This window comes from Pezoporus wallicus, unplaced genomic scaffold (assembly GCF_028554395.1).
Source record: "Pezoporus wallicus isolate ANWC-B61680 ecotype Strahan unplaced genomic scaffold, APGP_CSIRO_Pwel_v1 contig_7902, whole genome shotgun sequence".
NCBI lineage: Eukaryota > Metazoa > Chordata > Aves > Psittaciformes > Psittacidae > Pezoporus > Pezoporus wallicus.
This window is the reverse complement of record NW_026641084.1, coordinates 174,708-198,486: the sequence shown is the minus strand read 5'-3', so window position 1 is coordinate 198,486 and position 23,779 is coordinate 174,708. Positions and strand designations below refer to the sequence as shown.

At 45.8% G+C, this 23,779-nt stretch overlaps 1 protein-coding gene across 2 annotated transcripts; it reads right to left on the bottom strand.

Annotated features, from left to right (window-relative positions):
* Positions 1–12,363: 12,363 nt before the first annotated feature.
* On the bottom strand, positions 12,364–22,498 carry LOC130606029 (carbohydrate sulfotransferase 5-like). 2 transcript variants are annotated; one of them, XM_057421945.1, is made up of 2 exons: positions 22,356–22,498; positions 12,364–13,885 (listed from the first exon to the last, which is right to left on the bottom strand). In XM_057421945.1, the coding sequence occupies exon 2, from the start codon at positions 13,855–13,857 to the stop codon at positions 12,676–12,678; it is 1,182 nt and encodes a 393-aa protein (XP_057277928.1). In that variant the 5' UTR covers positions 13,858–13,885; positions 22,356–22,498; the 3' UTR covers positions 12,364–12,675. The 2 variants fall into 2 exon arrangements, with proteins under 2 accessions (XP_057277928.1, XP_057277929.1); XM_057421946.1 differs by lacking the exon at positions 22,356–22,498 and adding an exon at positions 16,186–16,713.
* Positions 22,499–23,779: the final 1,281 nt, after the last annotated feature.

The window sequence follows — 23,779 nt, the reverse complement described above, 5'->3', positions numbered from 1 at the left end:
TCTGATGCATGCCTTACCCTATGTCAGCTGCCTTTCTCAGATGTTTCCATTCCAACTGAATTTTCCTTACTGCAACAGATTTTCCTAATTGCCTACTATGTTAAAATGAAATCAAGAAACAGAACCAAACTAAGCCATGCACTTCCAACTCTGCTAAAATTTTACACTTTACATATCCTTCATTAAAGAATTGATATAAGGAAAGCAAGTGCCTGGAAAACAAAGGGTTAAAATACTTTTAACTTAACTTAGGTCTAAGATAGAGAACACTGTTTATGTTGTAAGTCTGTGATGTAGTAACAGAATTTAGTAGTCTTACTAACATGAGTGACCATCCTTCTAATGAGTGAATTATTTCTTACCATACTTCTAATTATCAGTTAGTTTGGAGACAGTGACTCCCAAACATCTGCTAGCTTAGGATACTGCTTGTCTGCCCATCCTGTTTTGCTTGCAATAAATTTTGTACGAAGGTCACATTGTCCTAAATCTTTGCCAGCTATCAGAAACTTACACATATGGCTGGTTTCAGCTGGTTTTGTGATTCCTGGAGCATCCAACTGTGCCAAAGGTGGAAAGTGCACCATGAGGAAGATTGCTTACTTCATCTTGAAGACCCCTGTGCACAATCATCAGAGGGCAGTGCGCAAACACCAAAAGGGAAGAGACTTATAATAACAAGTACCTAAACTAATTGTCATATCCCCACCGCTCTCTCAGAACCTAATGAATATGCATGTTTGTGTGTAATAAATATCTGCTTGCTTAACCCCTCGGTGTGCAAGTTAGGAGGAGCTATCCTCCTTGCACCTGGTGCCGTAATAAACATACCTGCTTTATAACTCTGAGTTGTAGAGTCTGATTCCATGCTTCAGGATATAGTCTTAAAGGAAGTCATATATGTCCCAGAACCATCAGCTTCAGACTCTTAATTCTCATATTGTTAACATGTCAGATAAATGCAGATAAATCATGTTTAGTGCGTCCTAAAGCTTAAAATATGCGCACAGATGAGAGAACAGGCTAAGCTTATGCTTTGCAAACCTTCAGTGTCTCTGTTTAAACAGAACAGCAATAGCAAGAAAAGAGTTCAGATGAAGAACATGCACAGAATGATGTTATTCTGGAAGGAAAGCTAAGCTCACAAGATGCAGTCCTCTCTTCACAGCATGCTACAAAATGCTTTCAGCAGCTTTTCTTAGACACACCTCTTTTTTTCCACTTTAATTTCATGCATGTTTCCTTTAATACTATACCACTCTCTGCATATAATACCTGCACCTTCCCACAGTTCTGGCATTTCGTATTCTTACCCCACATCTTTCTCACCTTCCCCTTTCATGTTGTGACTAGAACCTGCTCCCACTACTGGGGAACACAGAAATAGTGGTATGGCAGCGTGCCAATCCTACTGCTGCTTTGTCAGTGTGTACTTACCCATCCTGCTCCTCAGAGAACAAACTTCTAAACTTCCTCCACGTATGTCCCTGTATTGGGCTCTTCTTGGGTGTAACCTGGAGACTCACAGTGACCAACCCACTTGGTCAATCCATGCAGAAAATGAATGTGAAGTTCATGCTGTTAAGGATGAAAGCAAGCACATATTAATGGCACAGCCTGAAAAAACTGACAGCAGGCAACACGGCATATGGCAGTATTGCTCCAAGAGGCAGGGGAAGGGCCACCAGTGTGGGATCGGGGTGGTTCTGCACTCCTGGCAGCAGCAGCTTCCTAGGCCCAGCACCAGAAGTTCAGCGTGTCCTCCTGACACCCACCACACACTGCACAACCTCATGCGTCCTCCTGACACCCACCACACACTGCACAACCTCATGTGTCCTCCTGACACCCACCACACACTGCACAGCCCCATGTGTCCTCCTGACACCCACCACACACTGCACGGCCCCATGCGTCCTCCTGACACCCACCACACACTGCACAACCTCATGTGTCCTCCTGACACCCACCACACACTGCACAGCCCCATGCGTCCTCCTGACACCCACCACACACTGCACAACCTCATGTGTCCTCCTGACACCCACCACACACTGCACAGCCCCATGAGTCCTCCTGACACCCACCACACACTGCACAGCCCCATGCGTCCTCCTGACACCCACCACACACTGCACAACCTCATGTGTCCTCCTGACACCCACCACACACTGCACAACCTCATGTGTCCTCCTGACACCCACCACACACTGCACGGCCCCATGTGTCCTCCTGACACCCACCACACACTGCACAGTCCCATGTGTCCTCCTGACACCCACCACACACTGCACAGTCCCATGTGTCCTCCTGACACCCACCACACACTGCACAACCTCATGTGTCCTCCTGACACCCACCACACACTGCACAGTCCCATGTGTCCTCCTGACACCCACCACACACTGCACAGTCCCATGTGTCCTCCTGACACCCACCACACACTGCACAACCTCATGTGTCCTCCTGACACCCACCACACACTGCACAACCTCATGTGTCCTCCTGACACCCACCACACACTGCACAGTCCCATGTGTCCTCCTGACACCCCCACACTCTGCACAGCCCCACGTGTCCTCCTGACGCCCACCACACACTGCACAGTCCCATGTGTCCTCCTGACACCCACCACACACTGCACGGCCCCACGTGTCCTCCTGACACCCCCACACTCTGCACAGTCCCATGTGTCCTCCTGACACCCACCACACACTGCACAGTCCCATGTGTCCTCCTGACACCCCCACACTCTGCACAGTCCCATGTGTCCTCCTGACGCCCACCACACTTTGCACATTCTCTGCTTGACCCCACAGGCATCAACTGGTGTAGCTGGTTTGCCAATGGTTTTAAGTTCCAGGTCTCACCATGTCCCCTGCTCACAGGGTACTCTTACCATACACACTGAGGACATCATATAAAGAACGTTTCAGTGACAAAATGCCCTATTATTAGGAAGGGGGATTCCTCTCTCCCACTGCACATTTCACCACTGCTGTTTATCACTGAAAATTAAGAAGGAACAGCAAAATACACGATGCCTTCACAGCACTGAGACCCACAGACATCTACTGAGCCCTCACACCAGCATGCAGCCTTCCACAGTGCTAACCACACGCCTTCTACTGAGGAGCACACCCCCCATTCCTTCCTTCTCCTAGGACCCAACCCAGAGCAAACATTTGTTGCATATTTACACAAAGCATTTCAGTTTAGCCTTTGCTGTTTACCTGCTTGGCCTCCACTGCCTGTTCAGCCCCACCTGAGGGCACGCGCAGCACCGCGCCTCCGCTATCACAGACCAGACCCGCGGCTCGGCCAGGCCCCGCCGGCTGCGCGTTGCCACCGGAGCTCGGGGCTCTTTCGCGCCGGCGACACGCTGCAGGGACCCCCCGAAGGGGCTGCCCCGGAGCGTCCCGGGGTGCCGGCCGAGGAGAGGCGGCCGGACCGGCCTCAGGGCCCGCTAGCAAACGCTGCCCCGGGGAACGGCCACCGGGTAGCGGCTGCCGGCGCCACAACCACCGCCCGCTCCCTCAGCTCGACAGCAGCGGGGAGGCGGCGCTCGGGCGGCCCCTGCCGGCGCCGCGCCCGTCCCGTCCCTTCCGGTGCGTGCCCCAAAGCGGCGCGCTGGGCCGGGCCGGGCCGGGCCGGGCCGCGCCGCAGCCGGCGCTCGGGAACCGGGCGCGTTCCGACAGTGCGGGTGCAAACCCGGAGCTGCTCTGCCAGCACCGGCGGCTGCCGTTGGCGTTCGCCGCTCGTCGGTATCGCAGGCGGACGTTTGCTGGTTTACGTCTGTTGTTACCTGGTGTTAAACCAACCAACCAACAACCGCCCCGAAGCGGGCCTGCGAACTGCGCCCCAAGAAGCTCGCTGCGTTTAAGACCTCCGCAGGGTGGATTCTTTGTTTTATAATGCACTGTAAGAGCTCTGTCACGTGCGTGCGCGCTTCTGTTTGTAAAAACGAAAGACGTAACTGTGGCATTTTTTAATTTATTTGGAGCGGTGCTGGTGAGATCGCTGCTGATTCGGGGAAAACTCCAGGAACAAACTCGCCAACAGTTTCCAAGCTGACAAGCAGGTACTCTTTATTCCGGTGCCGGAAGACACGGAAAACAGCTCCTCCTAACGCGTGTCCCCGTATTGCTGCACAAGCCGGCCTTATGTAGTCCCTGGGCATACATACATATTCATGAGGCTACGTATGGATTACATCATTTTCCAGAAAGTTCCCCACATGCGTACAGAATTGAGGTGGTGGGCCGTGAGGGTCGTTTACTTCTTCCAACAATCTTCATCAGTTCTGGCAGCCTTCAAAGCACACAGTAGATGCTTATACCAGCTTAATTGGTTCATTAACACCACAGGCATAACAATCCTCCTGTCCTCCTACTTATCAGTTAGTTTAACTGCAACCCATCCCGGACACCTGCTATTCCCAGATACTCCTTAGCCTTGCGTCCTGTTCTAGGCTATTTTTCTTGCATTCATTTTGTACTAAGGTCATAAGGGCCTAAAGCTACATCAACTACAATGGTTTATCTTGTACAAGAGTTCTCAGTGTGTTCTCTAGCTGTACTCTATTTTTTGTGTGTATCATGCACCTCAGTAATTCTCCATTGCTACTGTTACACAGCCACCAAACTGAACATTACTTAGAACTGATTCTAAAGGTTTATATATTCCATTTTGTAATTTTACGCCCCCTCTTGTCTCACTGTGAAGCTTTTTTTTTGGTCCCCTCTCACCTCTGTGTGGAGCTCTCTCTCCTCTTTGTCACTGCTTTTCAGGCTCTAGACATTTGGATTGTTTACTTCTGCCTTAGGCCCCTGCTGAAGACTTGCTCAGGTGCATCTGCGTGAGAAGAGGTGCGATTGGAAACGAGGACAGCTACGGAGCAGGAGTTCACAGCACAGGCCTTGTGGCACTAGAGAAAAACAAACCTCAAACAGCTTCCCCTGCGAGAGGAATTTGTTACTCAAGTCCAAAGCAGAGGTACGTGAGTAAAGCACTTGAGCAGTCAGGTCCCTCCTTGCGAAAAAACAGCTGTGACCTTGTGCAACTATTCAGAAACAGTGTCGTTGGTGGCATTGACATTGTCGTCTGTTCCTCTCTCTGCATTCTGAAAACCACTGACATTGAGAACAATTTAAAATGTTTTTGTCTACAGTTTTTAGAACAGTATGCAGAGAGTGAGTCATATTTTTATTGGTAACACCAGTGCTGCTTTAAGGGTTCACATTCAAACAGGTTCCCGCTTTACACTGGGAGAGACAACAAGGTTAGATTTCCTAGCCTTTTTTCTAGTATACATAGCTCCTGGTGACGTGCTGCACAACTCTAATGGGTTTTTACAGGTACCCTTTCACTGGTTTAACAATAAATGTTACTGAGTTACAGACCTTCTGTGGCATGAGCTCTTTTCTCAACTATTGTTCCACAAGGGAGATAACCAGGAAACTTTCTCTGTACTTGGACTCTTCATTAGGGACTGTAGTGACAGGACAAGGGGTGATGGGTTCAAACTGAAATAGGGGAAGTTTAGATTGGATATAAGGAAGAAGTTCTTTACTGTGAGGGTGGTGAGGCACTGGAATGGGTTGCCTAAGGAAGCTGTGAATGCTCCATCCCTGGCGGTGTTCAAGGCCAGGTTGGACAGAGCCTTGGGTGACATGGTTTAGTGTGAGGTGTCCCTGCCCATGGCAGCGGGGCTGGAACTGGATGATCTTAAGGTCCTTTCCAACCCTGACTATTCTGTGATTCTATGATTTATTCAGAGATGTTTTTGTCTCAACAGTACAAAGAATTGCTACTTCATTGGGTATGCAATCAAGGTGGGGTATTCTTCGTTTTTTTCTTAAGAAGTGAATTTGGGTCCCTTCTAGGGTGTCAATCAAAATCTCTTTCCCAACCCTGGATTTTTTCAAGTAGTTTTGCTTAAAGTCCCACACCTCCCACAAGTAAAACATCTGAAAACCAACATCCAGCTGTTAATATAAAGCCCCAACCCCACTCTGCTCCTCCCTTCAGCTCTTTGTGTGAAAGTCATTGTTATATTTGATGTTTTTGCATAGTCAAGCAAGTTTAGGTTAGACATAAGGAAGAAGTTCTTTCTTGTTCTTTCCAGTGCCTCACTCACCACTGGTGAGTGGTGGCAAGGCACTGGCATGGGTTGTGCAAGGTAGTTGTGAATGCTCATCTCTGGCAGTGTTCAAGGCCGGGTTGGATGAAGCCTTGAGTGACATGGTTTAGTGAGAGGTGTCCCTGCCCATTGGCAGGGGGGTTGGAGCTGGATGATCTTAAGGTCCTTCCCAACCCAAACCATTCTATGATTCCTGTTTTGAACAGAAAGTAGCTGACCTGTTTTCTGCATTTAATGCATGAAGAGAAACATCAAAAAATATGAAAAGCCACATATCACCAAAACCACTAACATCTGTGATTCTGGGACACCTCTTCTGTGGGGCAGGGGCAAAAACCTGAGCTTTGCCCAGAGGCTGGCATGCAGTGAGGAGCAAAGCCCCATGGTGCTGCCTGCGGGGCAGGGAAGGAGTCCCAGTGGCCCTGCACCACCTTCAGCTGAGCCGGGGACCAGCTCACTGTGGCCAGCAACAGCCCTTCTCCCAGTCCTGCTAAAGCCTGCCCTGGCAAAGGATGAAAGAGCAGCATTTAGAAACTTCCTCTTTTCTTCACTCACTGATGAGGACAGGTGCAACATCAAAATTCCATAACGCAATGAGCTATCCGCTAACCCCTGTTAATCAGTGACTTGCACGGTATGTTTTGAACAAAGGTAATCCTGTACAGAGGGGAAATCTCAAAGCAAACAAACTGACAATTTAAAATGCACAATTATAGCTACACTAAAAAACTCACTTGGTCATGCAGTTTATTAACACCTTAATCGGTTGGCCTACTGGAAACTGCAAGATAGTGGGATGTATGGAAATACCATCAATATATTTAAATGCAAGAAGTTATTAGAAATAGCTTCTAAAGATATTTAAAAGATATGTTATTTTATCTTTATAATTATGTTAAGATATATTAATAATATAAAGATATTTGAAAAAAAAAATATCTTCTAAAGCAGCCACCTCAGGCACGTTAGAAAGAAGCTGGAAATTAATAAATTACTCAACATGACATTCAGAAAACTTTCACACAGAAGGGCACATACCATAACACAGAAGGAATACAGAGTTTTGCAAACTTCCTGATGTCAAATATAATTACTCAGTAAACACATGTTTAACACTGACAAATGTTTAAGTGTCTGTAACGATGTTAGTTCAGGATGTGAACGCAAACCAAACTTAAAGGTTAAACATTTGCCCAACACATTTATTGATTCATTTTTTCATTCTCAGTCTTTTCACATCAATGGCTTTGATACGCCTTTGAAACCTTAGCACTGTTGGATGTTGTGAAGAGTCTCAAACATTATGACATGAGGATTGGGAAGATTTGTCACGTAATGTAATATATGCTAACCCTTCTTCTTATTAATCTGCTTTGTGTTTCTGAAAATTTACATTGTAAAGTACTAAAAACGTACGGTTGAAACCTGCTGTGCATCTAATCATTTTCATTTGAAGTACTGTCTTATTATTTTGCACCTCTTGTTATTGTTTGAAAATTATCATTGCTTTAAAGGGGAAGTAATTAAATACAAAGAAAATACAATTATAAAGAATACTATTCTTACAGATGCACAAGGATTTTAGACCATTTTGCACTTGATTAGTTTAACTAAGGCTGTGCCATTCTTTATGTGTACAGGTCTTATTGTTGCTAGATCCCTAACGGGATCCCGTTACTCCCAATGGGATTCATTTATCTTTTACCTACTTGATGTCAATTGTTACTACTAATTACTCATGCTAGGAGAGGGACATGGGGCAGAGCCCTGTGGCAGTTCAGGTAGGGCAGTGCCAAAGAGCTGCAGGGAAGGGGTGCCTGGGGTAGAGCAGGGGCTGAACCTAGCTGCTCTAGGCGAGCCATGGAACACCTCTCCAGTGCACACCTTCCACGGCTCCAGACCAGCTCTCACCCAGCACTGCTCCACCATCCATGGCCTCCACCGCTGGTGTCACACTCCCAGGACATTCCCGTTGCGGGGACCCCTTGTCCCAGCTCACCTTCTCTGCAGTTGTGGTCGGTTCTGGTCCCAGCAGGCAGGGCTCGGCAGCAGATCCATTGTCCCAGACAGGCCCTTGCACAGCCCCCCAAAGCTGCACACCCCCTGCTCAGCTGTACTACATTGGATGTAGAGGGGCCGTCAGCCCCACTGGCTTCACCTGGGGCTTTCCATCCCCAAACTCCCATTACAGCACAGAGCTGCATGAGGGGTAGTGGGAAGGTTACACTAGTAATCCTAACCTGAAGTATGATCAAGGGGCTAGTGATCCACTTAACCTGAGAAGGTGCAGTATAACTTCATGTATAACTTCTGCATGTATAACTTCACCTCCCAGCCTGTGTTGTGCATATCCCCTGCTAACAAAATAAACTTGGTTGGCTAACTGTAAAAAAGGAGTCTGTAGGCAGCTCCCACTTGGCACTGCTGACTAGAGAGAGCACCTACACATCTTGATCGTAAAGTGAAGCAGCAGGTTCCCACATGGACATCCTTTCCTCTGATGACGGAAATGAAAAATAGAATAATTTTCTTCTAAGAAAATCATGTAAGAGCTCTAAAGACTGAGACACTGGTGGAACCTCCCTACAGAGAGGATCTGCATGATATGCTATGTCTTGGCTTAAGGTCACTCTGGTTCTGTGAAAATCGGAGTTCCCAGCATCTGAAGGACACAGAACTATCCATCCTAACCTCTTTTTCCTTTTGGTGTTAAGTTCAATAAGTGAAAGTATAATCAATACCTTGTGGAGTTTGAGTGCCTTTCAGGGATAGCCACATACAGAGTTGCAGTCAACAGCTCAATGTCCAAATGGAGACCAGTGATGAGTGGCATCCTTGAGGGGTCAGTGTTGGCACTGGTCTTGTTCAACATCTTTGTCGCTGACATGGACAGTGGGACTGATGCGCCTTCAGCAAGTTTGCCGATGACACCAAGCTGTGTGGTGCAGTCGACATGCTGGAGATAAGGGATGCAATCCAGAGGGACCTGGACACACTTGTGAGCTGGGCAAAGCCAACCTTATGAAGTTTAACCATGCCAAGTACAAGGTCCTACACCTGGGTCAGGGCCACCCCAGGCACAGCTACAGGTTGGGCAGAGGAGAGATTCAGAGCAGCCCTGCGGAGAAGGACTTGGGGGTGTTGGTTGATGAGAAAATGAACATGAGCCGGCTTCAGTGTGTGCTCACAGCCCAGAAAGCAACCGTATCCTGGGCCGCATCAAAAGGAGCGTGACCAGCAGGTAGAAGGAGGTGATCCTGCCCCTCTACTCTGCTCTTGTGAGACCTCACCTGGAGCATTGTGTGCAGTTCTGGTGTCCTCAACATAAAAAGGACATGGAACTGTTGGAACAAGTCCAGAGGAGGCCACGAGGATGATCAGGGGACTGGAGCACCTCCTGTATGAAGACAGCCTGAGAAAGCTGGGGCTGTTCAGCCTGGAGAAGAGAAGGCTGCGTGGAGACCTCATAGCAGCCTTCCAGTATCTGAAGGGGGGCTATAGGGATGCTGGGGAGGGACTCTTCATTAGGGACTGTAGTGACAGGACAAGGGGTAACAGGTTAAAACTTAAACAGGGGAAGTTTAGATTGGATATAAGGAGGAAGTTCTTTACTGTGAGGGTGGTGAGGCACTGGAATGGGTTGCCCAGGGAAGTTGTGAATGCTCCCTCCCTGGCAGTGTTCAGAGCCAGGTTGGACTGAGCCTTTGGTGGCATAGTTTAGTGTGAGGGTGTCTCTGGCCATGGCAGGGGGGTTGGAGCTGGATGATCTTAAGGTCCTTTCCAACCCTAACTATTCTGTAACACTATGATTCTATAAATAGCCCAAAGCTTTTTATCTCAGGACTTAGACCTATTTAACAATAAGCTATAAACCCTAAACTCTAGCTGAAAAACTGCAAATATCAGAACCCAAATGCTTGCTGGGGCTTTACAACTTATCATAGAATCATAGAGTTGTTTGGGTTCAAAGGACTTTATGATCATACACTTCCAACCCCCTTGGCATGGGCAAGGACGCCTCACACTAGACCACGTTACCCAAGGCTCTGGCCTTGGGTAACGTTAGATTTAACGTTAGATTTAAAAACCTACGCCTTGAGTAGTAAACTGTAAATCCTGACTGATGAATACCAAATCCCACAAAACTAACAAGAAAACCACAACACCTGAGTGAGAACATCTCACCAAGAAATTCTAAACAAAAAACTGCACAAGCAAACCTCCAGACCCTCAGTTTTACACAAGATACAACATGGGGGAGCAGGAAAACAGTGAAACCAAGGTATTTCTGCCTACAGCTTAAAACACTTCATTTGTGAGTGTGGCAGAACTGGGAGACACGTCACAAACACTTTACAGTTGCTGTTTATAAGCCTGGTTTCAGCCACCGTTCAAATGTGACCATATGCAAGAAGCAATACATGGAACCGTGGTACCCTGCTCTTGCACCAGACCTGCCTGTCCCCGTGTGAGCAGCAGCTTCAGTGCAGGACCCGCGACCATGGGAGTTACCGGGGCTATCCAGAAGGTGGGGCAGTGTCCAGAGTGAAGGTTAAAACACTACCGTGGGGAAATAGGATGCAAAGTAGACTTGATTTTATCCAGTTAACCACATTGTGGACACTTCTAGTCCACTGTGGACATTTCTAATGCCTAAGCACTCAGGCACCTGGCTGTCTTCAGCCTTTGGCAGATGATCCTCCTCAGGGAAACTGCAGCACAGACAGTGTTAGAAGTGCTTGCTTGCCTTACTTGGCATGAAGAACACTTACCACAGAAAGGGAGCACAAGCAGGCCTCTCACCTGCCCACTTGTTCATCAGCACAGGCAAGAGAATGAAAGCGAAGGGCTTGCAGACTTCCAGGCCATCATCTGCTACCACCGCAGCACCGCGCCAGGGCCTGGCTCGTCAGCTGCTCACACACATGGGCAGGATGTTCTCCCCACGCCAGCCCAAGCTGCCTCCTCTCCAGCTCAACAGCCCCAGCGCTCTTGGGCTCTTGTCATGCGAGAGCTGCTCCATCCCTTCGTCATTTCGGCAGCCCTTCGCTGCATTCTCTCCAGTCTGTTCATGCCTCTCTTGCACAGGGGAGCCCAAGAGACTCTTGTGCTACATACAGCAGTGGGGTACCCTTACCACCACAGAATTCCATATTCCCTGACACAGGGAAGAAGCCCCAAGTAATCTGAGTAAGCAAATGGCCCCCAAAGAACTGAAGAATGCATGAGAAATACTAGCACAACCTCCTAGTCCCTGGAAAAGTCAGCCAGAAAAAAATATGACTCCACAAGCCCCATTGTAGCTCTGGGAACACTTAGGAAAAATCCCCATCAACAGGAATGCCCCCAAGAAGACACAGCACTGATGGGCCTGCCTCGCAGCGCTAAGAGCATCCACCTCCTACAGCAGGTTAAAGTGGTGGCACTGAAGAATTTTTGTGCACACCATATACGAGCTACAGCACAGCATTCAAGTAGTCCTAAAAGGATTATCTGGTATCAATCAAACATGCACTATCCATCCTGAGATATGCTGGATTAAAAAAAAAGTTAAAACCACACAAAGCCCTCTTACACAAGCATCTGTCTCTCTACAACAACTGTTTGAACTGATAGCTTCCATACAGCAGTATAATCAATACAAGTATTTCCAGGGTACCTCAAAATTCTCAGTGATCTTCATAAACAACCTGTTTCTCTAAACAGAGAGGGTAATGGTATGAATCATGCTGCATGACCAAGCGTGTGCCTACTCCATGTCACAGCATTAGAATGCACGACTGGGGCAGCATTAACAAGCTATTTCTACAGTGATTCCACTCGAAGTTTCTCCATCTTTTTTGCTTTCTGCATTCCATGCCAACATCACCATCAACTATCTCAGTGCAAACTTTGCTTTTCCATGGAAAAGAAATCTATCAATAAATGAAGCTCCTGCATAAGCCTTTTACAACAGAACTGCTGCAGTTGTCCTAGCTCTTAGAAAACTTTAATAAAAGTTCTCCATAATTAAAATATTAAAATTATGTTAAAATTTAAAACATCAAGAGAAGTCTGAAAAGTTCTTCACAACAACTTTAAAGCAAAGGAAAAGAGTCAGATGATTCTAAAAGAAACAGAAGGAATTTAGTTCCTACTTTGTTATTTATACACATTAAGAACTGAAATTCTTAAGTATTTAAAGCATGAAAACAGAAAACTATTATCAATGAACAAAGTCATCTTTGATAATTCATCTTTTAATAGAATGAACTTAAATTATATTTTAAAAACAATGCTGAGAACAGCACAGCTCAGCTGTAAATGTGCAATCTGACAAGTATCCGCAGTATTTCTCATGCCTTTTTTTGGTTTTGGGTTTTTCAGTGTAAGAAACTCAGGGTAAAGACCTCCTTCCATTATGGAAAAACAGCAGATGGGAAGATAGTTAAACTTATCAGCCAAGGATTTTCAAATAACCTCTATGCTGCATAGTAGACAGATACGCAACCATCTACACACCACTCCCCAACCCCAATCTCAGAAATCATGTCTCAGTGCTTTGGATTAAATGATGACCAACTGAATTGATTCTGTCTTCTTGGCAGCACTAAATCCAGTGACAGATCTTTCTGCTCTTTTTCTGAATCTACCAGCTGATAGCCAAGCATGTTTATAGCACCTCTGCAAACTTCCTGTATTTGCTTAATTTTCTGGAAGGAAAGAGCATTTCTCCAGGCCTGTGAAACACTAACTGCATCTCGAGATGTGATTTTGAAGGCTTCTTTTTTCTTTCCTGGTCCCTGTCCATGTGTGATATTATGGATCCAGCTTTTGAGCATAGGGGTCAAACTAAGATCAGCAAATTTATACATTTCTGAGATTTCTGATAATGGATCCCTTACCAGGTCTTCGAAACGGATCATTAAATAGCGATCTTTAAGGAAATGGGGTGGTTTTAGAGTAGCTGTTTCATAAATCTGAACATGACTTCTACAGATCTCTTGCATTACTTTGTATTTGCTGTCTTCCACTTTGGTGCCATTGGTGCTCAAAACGATCCCGTTGTCACGGGCTAATGCTTTGACCGATTGTTCCCGTGACTTGACGACTGCCCTGGGGTCACGGACCAAGTGAATGATTTTGAGATTCAGGGACGGATCAGTGAGAAGGGGGTAGAGGACCTTCAAGTCAAAGAATCGAACCTCCTTGATGACAACATGACTGTAGGTTTTACAGGCTTCCTCCACCTTGCTGAATGGGTACCGTCCACAAAGAGTCTTGCATGCCATTTCACTGGTTATGTCAGTACGCTGAAAGGAGTCACAGGCAGGAGCTGAACACAGAGCCCGACTCACTGCCCACTGGAAAAGATCAGATAAGTTTCTTTTCCAAGGCATGTAAGCATCAAACACAGACATGTCACACAGAAAAACCGACCTGACAAGGTCCCGCACTGCCATGTGCAAGACCTTGGCACTGCTCTGGTACATTGTAACCCACACGTGCCATGCAGGCTCCATCAGGTAGAAGACACTGGGGTGCTGGCTGAAAAGTTGACCAACAAAAGAAGATCCTGACCGCCAAGAAGAGAGAATGAGGATGTGGACTTGAGATGGTTTCTCCTCGGGCTGAGTCATGAAGCTACTATACCGGGCATACATGAAGAGTAAGAATCCAGTCTGAACCGCAACAAAAATTATAACAATTGTGCTAGGAATCCGAATCCTTGCCATTCTCACCAAGGAAAAGCAATTACAAAAGCTGAAAAAGAAAAGGAAAATGCATGTGAACCATTGCCCCTATGGCACATAATAATGTCACAATTTACACAGTACAAGCTCTTGCATTAGCAAAACCTTCTTTCAAATATGCATTAGGCAGTCTTTGCTTCCTCAACCAGTGACACTGAGAGATGATCATTTGCAGGTGACAGGTATCAGAAGCTGCAAGAAAGTAGTGTGTGACAGCAAAATCACAGCAGAAATTCTTTTGGAGCATGTGCTTGATGCTGAAGGAAACCTTGAGTTGATGCAGCTCAACTACTGGAGAAGTAAAAATTTACAGAATACACAAAGCCCTCAACTTGAATTCTGGTAAACACTGCTGAGGGGAAAAAAATCTTTCTGAATCATTCCACAGTATTTCCATTTCTGTCTGCGAGGGCTTCTATCCCTTCACAGGAGTAGACAGGAAAGGCAGTAACTGTGACTACTAAAATAATGAAGCTGGCATGCCTTTGGACTGGAGTGCAGATACCCCATGACTGAATACTCTGAGTTTGCATTTAAGAAGTTATCCATTTGTGAGTTACAATTAATCTGCATGTAACTCCTGGAAAATTTTAGGCATGTTGCCCACAAGTGGACTTCTGTTTTACTTGGAAGTCAAAGTTCAAGCCACATGCACTCCTCATGATCTCATACTGGAGGTTTTTGGCACCTACCCCTTTGTGCTCTCACTTTTGCAGAGTCCACTTGTAAGCAGTCAGTGTATGTTAGCAGGCACGGTATTAGGATGATAAGAATCCTCGTGCATGCAGATCATCTCAAGAGTTTTACATATAAGCATTTGCTATCTAGCTGCATTTAGGCAATATTTTTATTGTTACACTGAAGATGTCAACAGGTATCAACACACTGAATTCTTGAAAGTAAATAATGCAGACTAGTGAATATAGATACACACTGATTTGACATAATACATACATTAAGTTCTTAGTGCTAGCTCAAGGAAACATGAAAAAGACTATTAATTAGTACCAAAAGTTGAAATAAATGGTCAATTGAAAGAGATAGTAGAAATGGGCAGATTTGGCTCCTTCCACTGCGCAAATGCTTCTTCACTATATCAAGAAATGCATTCTACCTTAAATTAACACAGTTTTGCTACTAAACTTTTATTTAAAAGCCAAGAAAAACAGCAGAAATATGAGCTGAGTAGGAAAAAGGAGTCAATAAAGACATCCACCTTTGGTATCATACAGTATCTCGTAAGGAGGGTATGGCAAATGAGTAAGGTATTAGTTTGCTTGCAGACACTTTTCTCCCAAGACACAGTCATTTTGGTTTGAAAAAGCCTTTAAGGTCAAGTCCAGCTGTTAACCCAGGACTAAACCATGTCCCTGTGCACCATGTCTACACCATGTCTTTTAACCACCCCCAGGGGTGGTGGTTCAACCACGTCCCTGGGCAGCCTGTTCCAATGTTTGATAACCTTTTGGTGAAGAAATTGTTCCTAATATTCAGTCTAAACCTTCCCTGGCACAACTTGAGGCTATTTCCTCTCATCCTATCACTTGTTATTTGGGAGGAGAGACTGACTCCACCGCCCTGCAACCTCCTTTCAGGTAGCTGCAGAGAGTGATAAGGTATCCCCTCAGCCTCCTTTTCTCCCGGCTAAACAAGCCCAGTTCCCTCAGCTGCTCCTCACTGCACTTGTTCTCGAGACCCTTCACCAGCTTCACTGCTCTTCTCTGGATTCAAAGATCTGTATATTCCTCACATCCACTCCAGTTTATAGCCACTCAGTTAAAAATGCCTCTTTACTGTTTTATGTTCCTGGCTTCACCATACAATCTGTGTCTGTAGCTTAGCAACAGTATTTAGTAATTTCTAAAACTATGTTTATCACTGAGGATTTAGTGGTGGTGTTGCCTGGTGAGGCAAGGCCCTTTTCTCTACATTCTCATCAACCTACATCCAGCCCAGAACAGTGTCCAGATGGCTCTGGAGCATCTCCAACCTGGGAGACTACACAACTTCCCTGGGCAGCCACTGTCAGTGCTCCATCACCTGCACAGTGAGAAGTGTTTCCTGATGCTCAGAGGGAGCTTTCTGTGCTTCAGTTTGTGCCCATCACCTGTTGTCCTGTCACTGGGCACCACTGAAAGCAGCCTCACTCCATTTTCTTTACACTCTCCCTTCAGATATTTATAAACATTGGTGAGATCTCCCAGTATCAGCCGCTCCTCCCAGTTTCCTATCCTCAGCAAACTTGCTGAAGGTACACTCTTCGCCATCATCCATTTTGTTAGTGAGGGCAGGTTTGGATTCTGCACTGACCTCTGGGGTACACTGCTAGTTACTGGCCCTCAACTAGACTTCATTCCACTGACCGCCAGCCTGTGGGCCTGGCCTTCAGCCAGGCTGCAATCCACCCCACTGTCCGCTCATCCTGCTGCCCCGTGCCAGCTCCTTTGCACAGTAACCTGATTGTTCTCACTTCAACAGGCTTGGGTTTTAAATAGCAAGATGAGACAAAATGTAACAGAGTGCTCATAAATAACCTTATTTTCTCAGGGCCGGGCTCATAAGCAAATTTAAAGCCACAAAAAAACAGACCTTTTACTAGACCCAGATGTCACTATATTCACTGAAATGCCCACTAATATATCCAGGCAGACAAGTATGGAAAGAGTAGCACAGTCTCTCTACTCTGGTATTAATGTTTGGCCTGCAAACAAATAATGCTGCCAATTTTTGGCAATGGGATGGGGAGGCAAGGTGTCTGTGGACCAAACACACTGTGAGTTGGCTTTTGTATTTGCTGCACAATCAGTATGATAGCTGTACTCAAAAGGGAACTGAAGAATGACGGGTGTAGTCTGATACCCTGCACTAAACCATAAAATGTTAACTATGGAACCACTGGCCCCTTGGCCTAATGCGAAGATCTCCTGACTCAGATCCCAATGACTCCTGACTCTCTCCGGGACCAATGACTGTTTTTAGAGCATCATATTTTGCATGCTAATTTGCCCATGATAATCCTTCAAGACAATATAGCAGAATACAGTCAAGTACAAAGATTAATCAAAATGACAGTCAATTACTTTTGTAAAAGGAATACTGAAGTTCCTCAGCCTGGAAGAAATGCTTCCTGAACAGGTCACAGCTGGCCTGGACAGAGTATCTGCAAAAACACTTTCTCACAACTGCTCAAAACAGGAAAATTGGGAGAATTCAATTAAATGATCACTCATGACAAAAGCTTTCTGTACACTGCATTATAAAAAATGTGAAACTCTACCTCAAAATGCTGTGGCAGCAAGACTATACAAGAGTTCAACAAATTATTATATCCACTGAAAGTAATTAATGGAAGAGAACCTCCACAAGGCTGTGAAAGCAAAGACGAGGCTCCAACTGGTGGTTTAGCAACTCCCTTGACTGTAGACAGCCGGAGGTGTCTGCCTGCATCTGGGAGGTCTACTCGGAGAAAACACATCCTTTATTATTTAACATTTTGCCTAGCAATGCAATACCTGCTACTGTTGGGCACAAGAACAGGTAGATAAACATCCAGTTTAATTCAGTATGGCTGAATTAATTCAATTCAATTCTTCATAGGTAAAATCTGCTTTATTCAAATACTATTTTTTGCATATTATGCCACCAGAAGCATTTATAAGTTTTCTCAACGCAGTGGCGACTATCAGCAACCCAGCAGTCTGCACTGACACTTCAACAGAGGTGAGGAAAGAACCCAAGTTAACACAGAAGAGCAGCTGCTTTTGCTAGTTCAAGTTTTCCTGAAACAGTTCCTACACCTGAAAGACAGGCAGCCAGAACTACGTCAAGTCTCTGCAAAAGTCAGGCATTTTCTGTACTGGCTGCGTCCTGTAGCTCCTGACAGTCTGGCCTATTACATACCTTTTAGAGACACAGTGATACTTTCTAACGAATTAATGTGTTTCTGTTCTAACTACACAGAACTGCTGCTCCACCCTAATGAAGACCACAGCAGAAATAAAATACTAACTGGTCTTTATACCTTATCAGCAAGGGATGAGGGAGTAAGGAATAAAAACATGTAGATGTCAAACAAAAAGCTGGGGTTTTAAACTCAAATCTGTGTTGACTGCCTCTCTGACCTCTCCTCACTCTGATTCCCACCCAAGTACTGCTGCAGACAGTACTGTGCCAACAAAAACAGAGACAGCATAACTATTAGTTCATAATTTGTGTCTGAACTAGTCCACCCACTGTAAGCAGTACAAATAATATGCAAAATGACTGCAGCCAAAGTATTTCCCTACTCTTTAGTATGATATAAACTGCAAGAAAGATTGTGATACCAAAATAAAGCACTAAGCAGATTTTCATTTTCAGTATTTAAAATTCATCTTCTGTGCTTTCAGGTGAGTTGTGATGTGTCTAAGGAATATGCATGCACGTAGTCACCACACAGAAATGAGTAATTACACAATAAAATGCAGCATCTGTAAGAGTATTCTCTGGGGCAGTTTCCAGTGCATGAGGCCAAACACACATCCAGTTCACTGTTTTTTCTCTGTAAACAGTACCTTTAATTTCTGCATTTCTCACACTGGGCACTATAATTCTCTTTGCAAGTAAATACCCTTTTACCATCTGCAGTTGCATTCTGCAGATAAGGTGTTTTCTGCCCACATTAAACTCTCACTCCTTTAATGTGCAGCTTTATAACCCACCAAGCTCCTTCAGGATTTTTGACAAATGGTGGCAGGCAGAAAGCAGATCTTGAACACCCTGAAAAATCACCGTCTCATGAAATTATATATTTATATATATATAAATCTACAGATTACATTATATCATCACCTTGGCAGTGCTGGGTTAACTGCCAGGCGATGTTGGACTGGATGGTCTTTTCCAACCTAAACGATTCCATTATTCTAATTGTGAGGGAAAGCACCTTACAATACAGCCTGCTTCTGATCCTCCATTTACTTCATCGCAGGGCCCGCCAGAGGGTGCTGCGAGGCAAGCTCTTTCCACACAGAAAGGCAAGATGCCAAAACTGCACCAGTTACTAGTCTGGCCATTGCTTTGCATTGCCTCTCCTCTTTCTCTGCTAGTGTGCTCCTTCTCCTCCGACAACTGAGCGTGGGAACGTGGGGACCCCAGGGGAGCTAGAAAGGGGCTTGTTCCCGTCCCTCTTCCTCCTTCTCTGCTTCCCAGCACAGCTTTCTTGTGCTGCCCCTGCCTTTACTCGAGCAGGACTGCTGACTGAAAGGGAGAAGCACCAGGACAGCCAGACATCCAGCTTGAGTACATCTTCAGCTGTCAACTGCCACCTCAGAGACAGAACTTCCAGCAGGCACCTACCTCCTTGTTGACTCATGAAATCAGACTGACCAGAAGTGTCAAGGGGGCTACAGAGGCAGAAAAACAGACTGTGAGGGATGCCAAGCATAGAGCACTCCAACGCCTTCTGCATCTCTCACCTGAGACACCTGAAGTATTGCAGTATTTGGTAGTACCACAATACAAGCTTTTGTACTTAATGAATACTGCTAAGCATAAACGATTTTAATAACAATCACAGTGGTATTCCTTTTCTTTGAGAGTAGTATTACTTTTGTTGTGATAATATTTTGGCAGGGAGAGCTCTGGCAAACAGCAAAATGACCAAAAATCTCATTCTAACAAAAGCTTTAGGCAGAACCATCTCTTCACAAGCCTATGAAAATGTTCAAAATGTGATCTGAAAATCTGTATATATGGTTTATCTGAGAGTCCTGAGTCAAGCCAGTCACTGGGCTTGTCTGCTAATGGCTACTAATGGAAACAAGACCCTGGATGAGATGAATCCTGGCTCTGTCCCAGAATAACTATTCTTACATATTGTGGAAAGGAAATGAGTTATACAAAGTGGCTAACAGAGCAATGATTTTCTTCATCACTTAAACTGGCTCTGACAGAATCCTGAGCTGCAGGGCCACTAGCATCTACCACTGCTTCCTGAAACTAAGATCCATTACAGAAAGCTATCCAGTTTTACCAGGCAGGCTAAACACACAGTGAGTGGTAGTATTGATCCCAGACAGCTTGTTTTCTAAACAGAGCACTTTTCAGACCCAGAATTGTAGAAACGAATGGAGGAGGAAATAACTAAATTGTGCAGTGGATGATTGTTTGGCTCTTGCTTTCATTTTTACTCTTTTGTCATGTAAGATAAGTAATGCTGGAATTCAGTAATCAAACCTTTGCAGGTCAGCACTGTAAGGAGCACAGTTGCTCAGTGAACTTCATTTCAGTACAGAATTCAACCTGAAGAGACCTAGTAAATTAACTTTATAGCTAAAAAAAAGACCCTCCTGTTACACTGCTCATTTTTTCTGGAATACTAGAACTATAGAAAGATAGCAAGAAAGTGCCCCACATTAGAGCTGCAGAGAAACATGGGCTTGCTCTGAGCCTGGGACAAAAGGCTGAGATGAAAGACTCCCTTGGAACAAATGGGTCTGGATCGGTTTCTGGAAGACTGAAAAATATGGCTGGAAGAAAGCAGAACAACTGAGAGAGGAAGTACAAGTATCTTGTCCCCTAAAGTGACTTCTGGGCAACTGAATCTTAGCAGTCTTTGTCAAAGTCTTCTCCAGCCATTTTGTATCTGAGAGAGTTTCCAGCACACTTTCATTTAAAACAGTTTATGCAACACTTTAAAGCCAAACTCTTTAGGCAGAAAATACTTCAATTCCCACAAAATGCAAAAATGCATACATAATTTCCCAGACTGATCTCTTCTACTGAAAAATGATAGCCTAATGATGTACTGTGTTCAACCTCTTGCTCGCCAAAAATGATTTTGTCCTGTATGCCTGTCATATACTAAATGCTGACTTTCAGAGCAACCATATCAGCTAGATATAAGTATCATTTATGTACTTATAATTCAGCAAAATACCTCAGTACTGCCTGTGAAAAAAATTGTAACAGTAAATGGAATCATGCATTTTATAGAATTAATAGGAAAATGTTTGTGCATGGTGTGATAAACAGATCAAAGACCACCTAAAGGCCTACTATACCTCATGGAGACATTTACTCACTACGTACTTCACCTCTAAGACATCACACCAATGCAAACACCACCAGACTGGCTGCTATGAGCTAACATTACAAACATAGCTTGCTGCTGAAAAAACTGAAACACAGGAACGTGACAAAGCTGGTCCAAGAAAAACGCACAGCAGTATTTCTAGTAGTTCTTGATATAAATCACCCAGCTGACAAAATGTCAGTTTTCACTGCTCCTGCACAGCTAGAAATGACACATCTGCACAGGGCAAAAGCCAACAATATGTAGGTTGGACTTCGAATGAGGAAAGAAGAGTTCAGTGAGTGCCTTCTATAACCACTGATACTTCAACAAGAGCTAAAAGTATTTCTAAGAGCTGATCATTGCTAAATAATTGAAAAAAATATTAGTAAGCCTGCTTTTTTTTTTTAAATACAACAGTGAAATGGCAACGGAAAGTACAATATATTTACTGTAATCAGTCATTTTGAATTCTAACATTGTATTAGCATTTCAGCTGATACTGTTAGCTCAGTTTTTAAAACATTCTTCCTTTTACAATCTAGTGGAAAATGAGATTGAAAGAGTTGCTTCCAGGTTATCATCAGACATAAAGACTTGATAACACAATGAAGTATACCATAGGTTTCATATGTGACCAGAAAAAAGGCACTGGGCTTTTATATATGTATATAATTTGGGGCTAGGATGAGTTGTCCAGCCTGAACAAACAGCCACGTGAAGGCACAGCCGTCCCTACAACACCTATTTCTCCATGCAACGCACCTGAAGATTACGAAGTGTTTTCAGCTATTCCGATTACCTGCGCTCAAGAAACGAGGTCTGCTCAGCTGCAGCTTTTGTTAGGAATTATTACTTACGGTTTTAAGGATGGCCAAACGGGGCTGACAGTGACTGAATGCTGCTCACATCGGAGACCTCGCTGACACCCCACACTCTCCGAGGGCGAACGGGCTGAGGTGCGACCTGTGCCCCACCACAGCAACTGCTGCAACAACGAAATAACAACAAATTCTCTGTCCACTGGGAACAGGCGGGACACAGCAGGAGAATGGGGAAGGATTCCCCCGAATGTTCTCTAGAGCACCTCATTTCCCCATCTAACTCCGGCAACAAAAACTAATTCAACCCGAATCGGGGGGGGGGTGTCGGAGAAAATAAAAAATAAGGCAGATTTCCAACATTTCGAACACCTTTACCTCAGACACGAGCTGACTGCGCCTCACGCAGCGCCCGCCCGGGCTGTGCGGGACCGCCGCGCCGGTATCACCGCTACCTCACCGGCTCAGCCAGCGGCTCACAAACATCTCCTGAACGCAGTGCAACCGGTGACAAACACCGACATCAGACACCCAAAGCAACCGGTCCGTCATCGCCCGGCCCGCCTAGCGGGACGATGAACAACCCCCCCCCGGCCTACCCGTGCCTTCCCGCCGCCTCCCGGCACCGCCGCGGACCCGAGCTGCCTGCGGAGACAATGAACCGCTTTCAGACGTGGCCGAGGAGACGGGGCAGCGGGAGGAGCCGAGCCGATCCGCCCCGCACCCGGAGCATCCCCGGGCAGAGGCGCAGCCCTGCCCGCCCCGCCCCGCACAGCACCGCCTGCTCCAATGGGACCGGCTCGGCGGGGAGCCTCGGGACAGCGGCCGGGCGCTGATGGCGGCAGCAGCCTTACCGGAGCCGGGCCGCTGTAGCTCCCTCAGGCCTGCGCCGCCTCCTTGCCCCTCCGCCCGCCGCCACCCCTCAGGCCGCGTCCTGCGGGGGGAACGGGACCGTAGCCGTCCTTGTCCCGTCCCGACCCCGACCCCCCAGGGGCCGCCTCCTTCGTTCAAGCATCGCCCCATGGAAACCTCGGCACCCGTGCTTCTTCCCTGCCCACATCACCGCTTTTATTTATGCACAGGGCTGTTAACCAGCAGACACTCATCTATTTCCTGAACCAGACCTATCCACCATTTTTCCTTTCACATGCATTCACTGAGCTGTTGCTCTGAGCTGTTGTAACTTCATGTGGAAGGAGATGAGAGAAAAGCAAAATAGGGGGATGGGGTCTCCTGGTTTTACTGCTGTTTTCTGGCATTAGCCTCGCTTCTTTTCCGGCTGCTACCTTAAACAGGCTTCTGTTCGGCTTGGAATTCCATTTCTGTGAGAGTACAGCAGCTCAAACCCTTAAAATGGGCCTGTGGTCTCTAGGGATTTCTATCCCTTGCTTTATGCCCACCCTAATGCTTGTGCAGACACATACCAAGCTCATTCAGGGAACTGACTTCTCTGAAAAAGTGAATATATTTGGTAAATATGACCTTTACCACAATGAACTCATTATCAACCATAATGAACTGATAGCTCATACACTCACATGCTATCACCACTGCAAGGAAGAAGAACTGGGACTACAGCAGGAGAGATGTATGTCAGCACGAGATGCTGGTGAAACAAGTGCACGGGCCCTATGTTCATCCTCTGCAGTGCTAAGAACACTGAAAAGCAGTGGACAGTTGCTGTTGACAGTGCACTGGGATACAAAGCCAACTGCCAGCAGTCCACAGCTGCCATGTGTGGAGTTCGCAGAGCAAACTGGAGATTTCTGGAATAGGTAGTTCTCAAAACTGCCAGGATGCTGAATCCCAGAGAACAATGGTCCAAAGGTCAGCTGTTGCTTTACAAGTTGCTCTTTCACGTTTCATAGCTGCACCATGTCTTGAGACTTAAAAGAGAACCAACACAAAATTTAACTAGCACCTAAAATTGTTTTACTCCTTCCTGCCATAACATGGCTTTGCTAGAACTACAAAACTGAAAACACAGCAGAAATTTTGTTGGTTTCCATTTTAAGCTTGTCTAGAACAA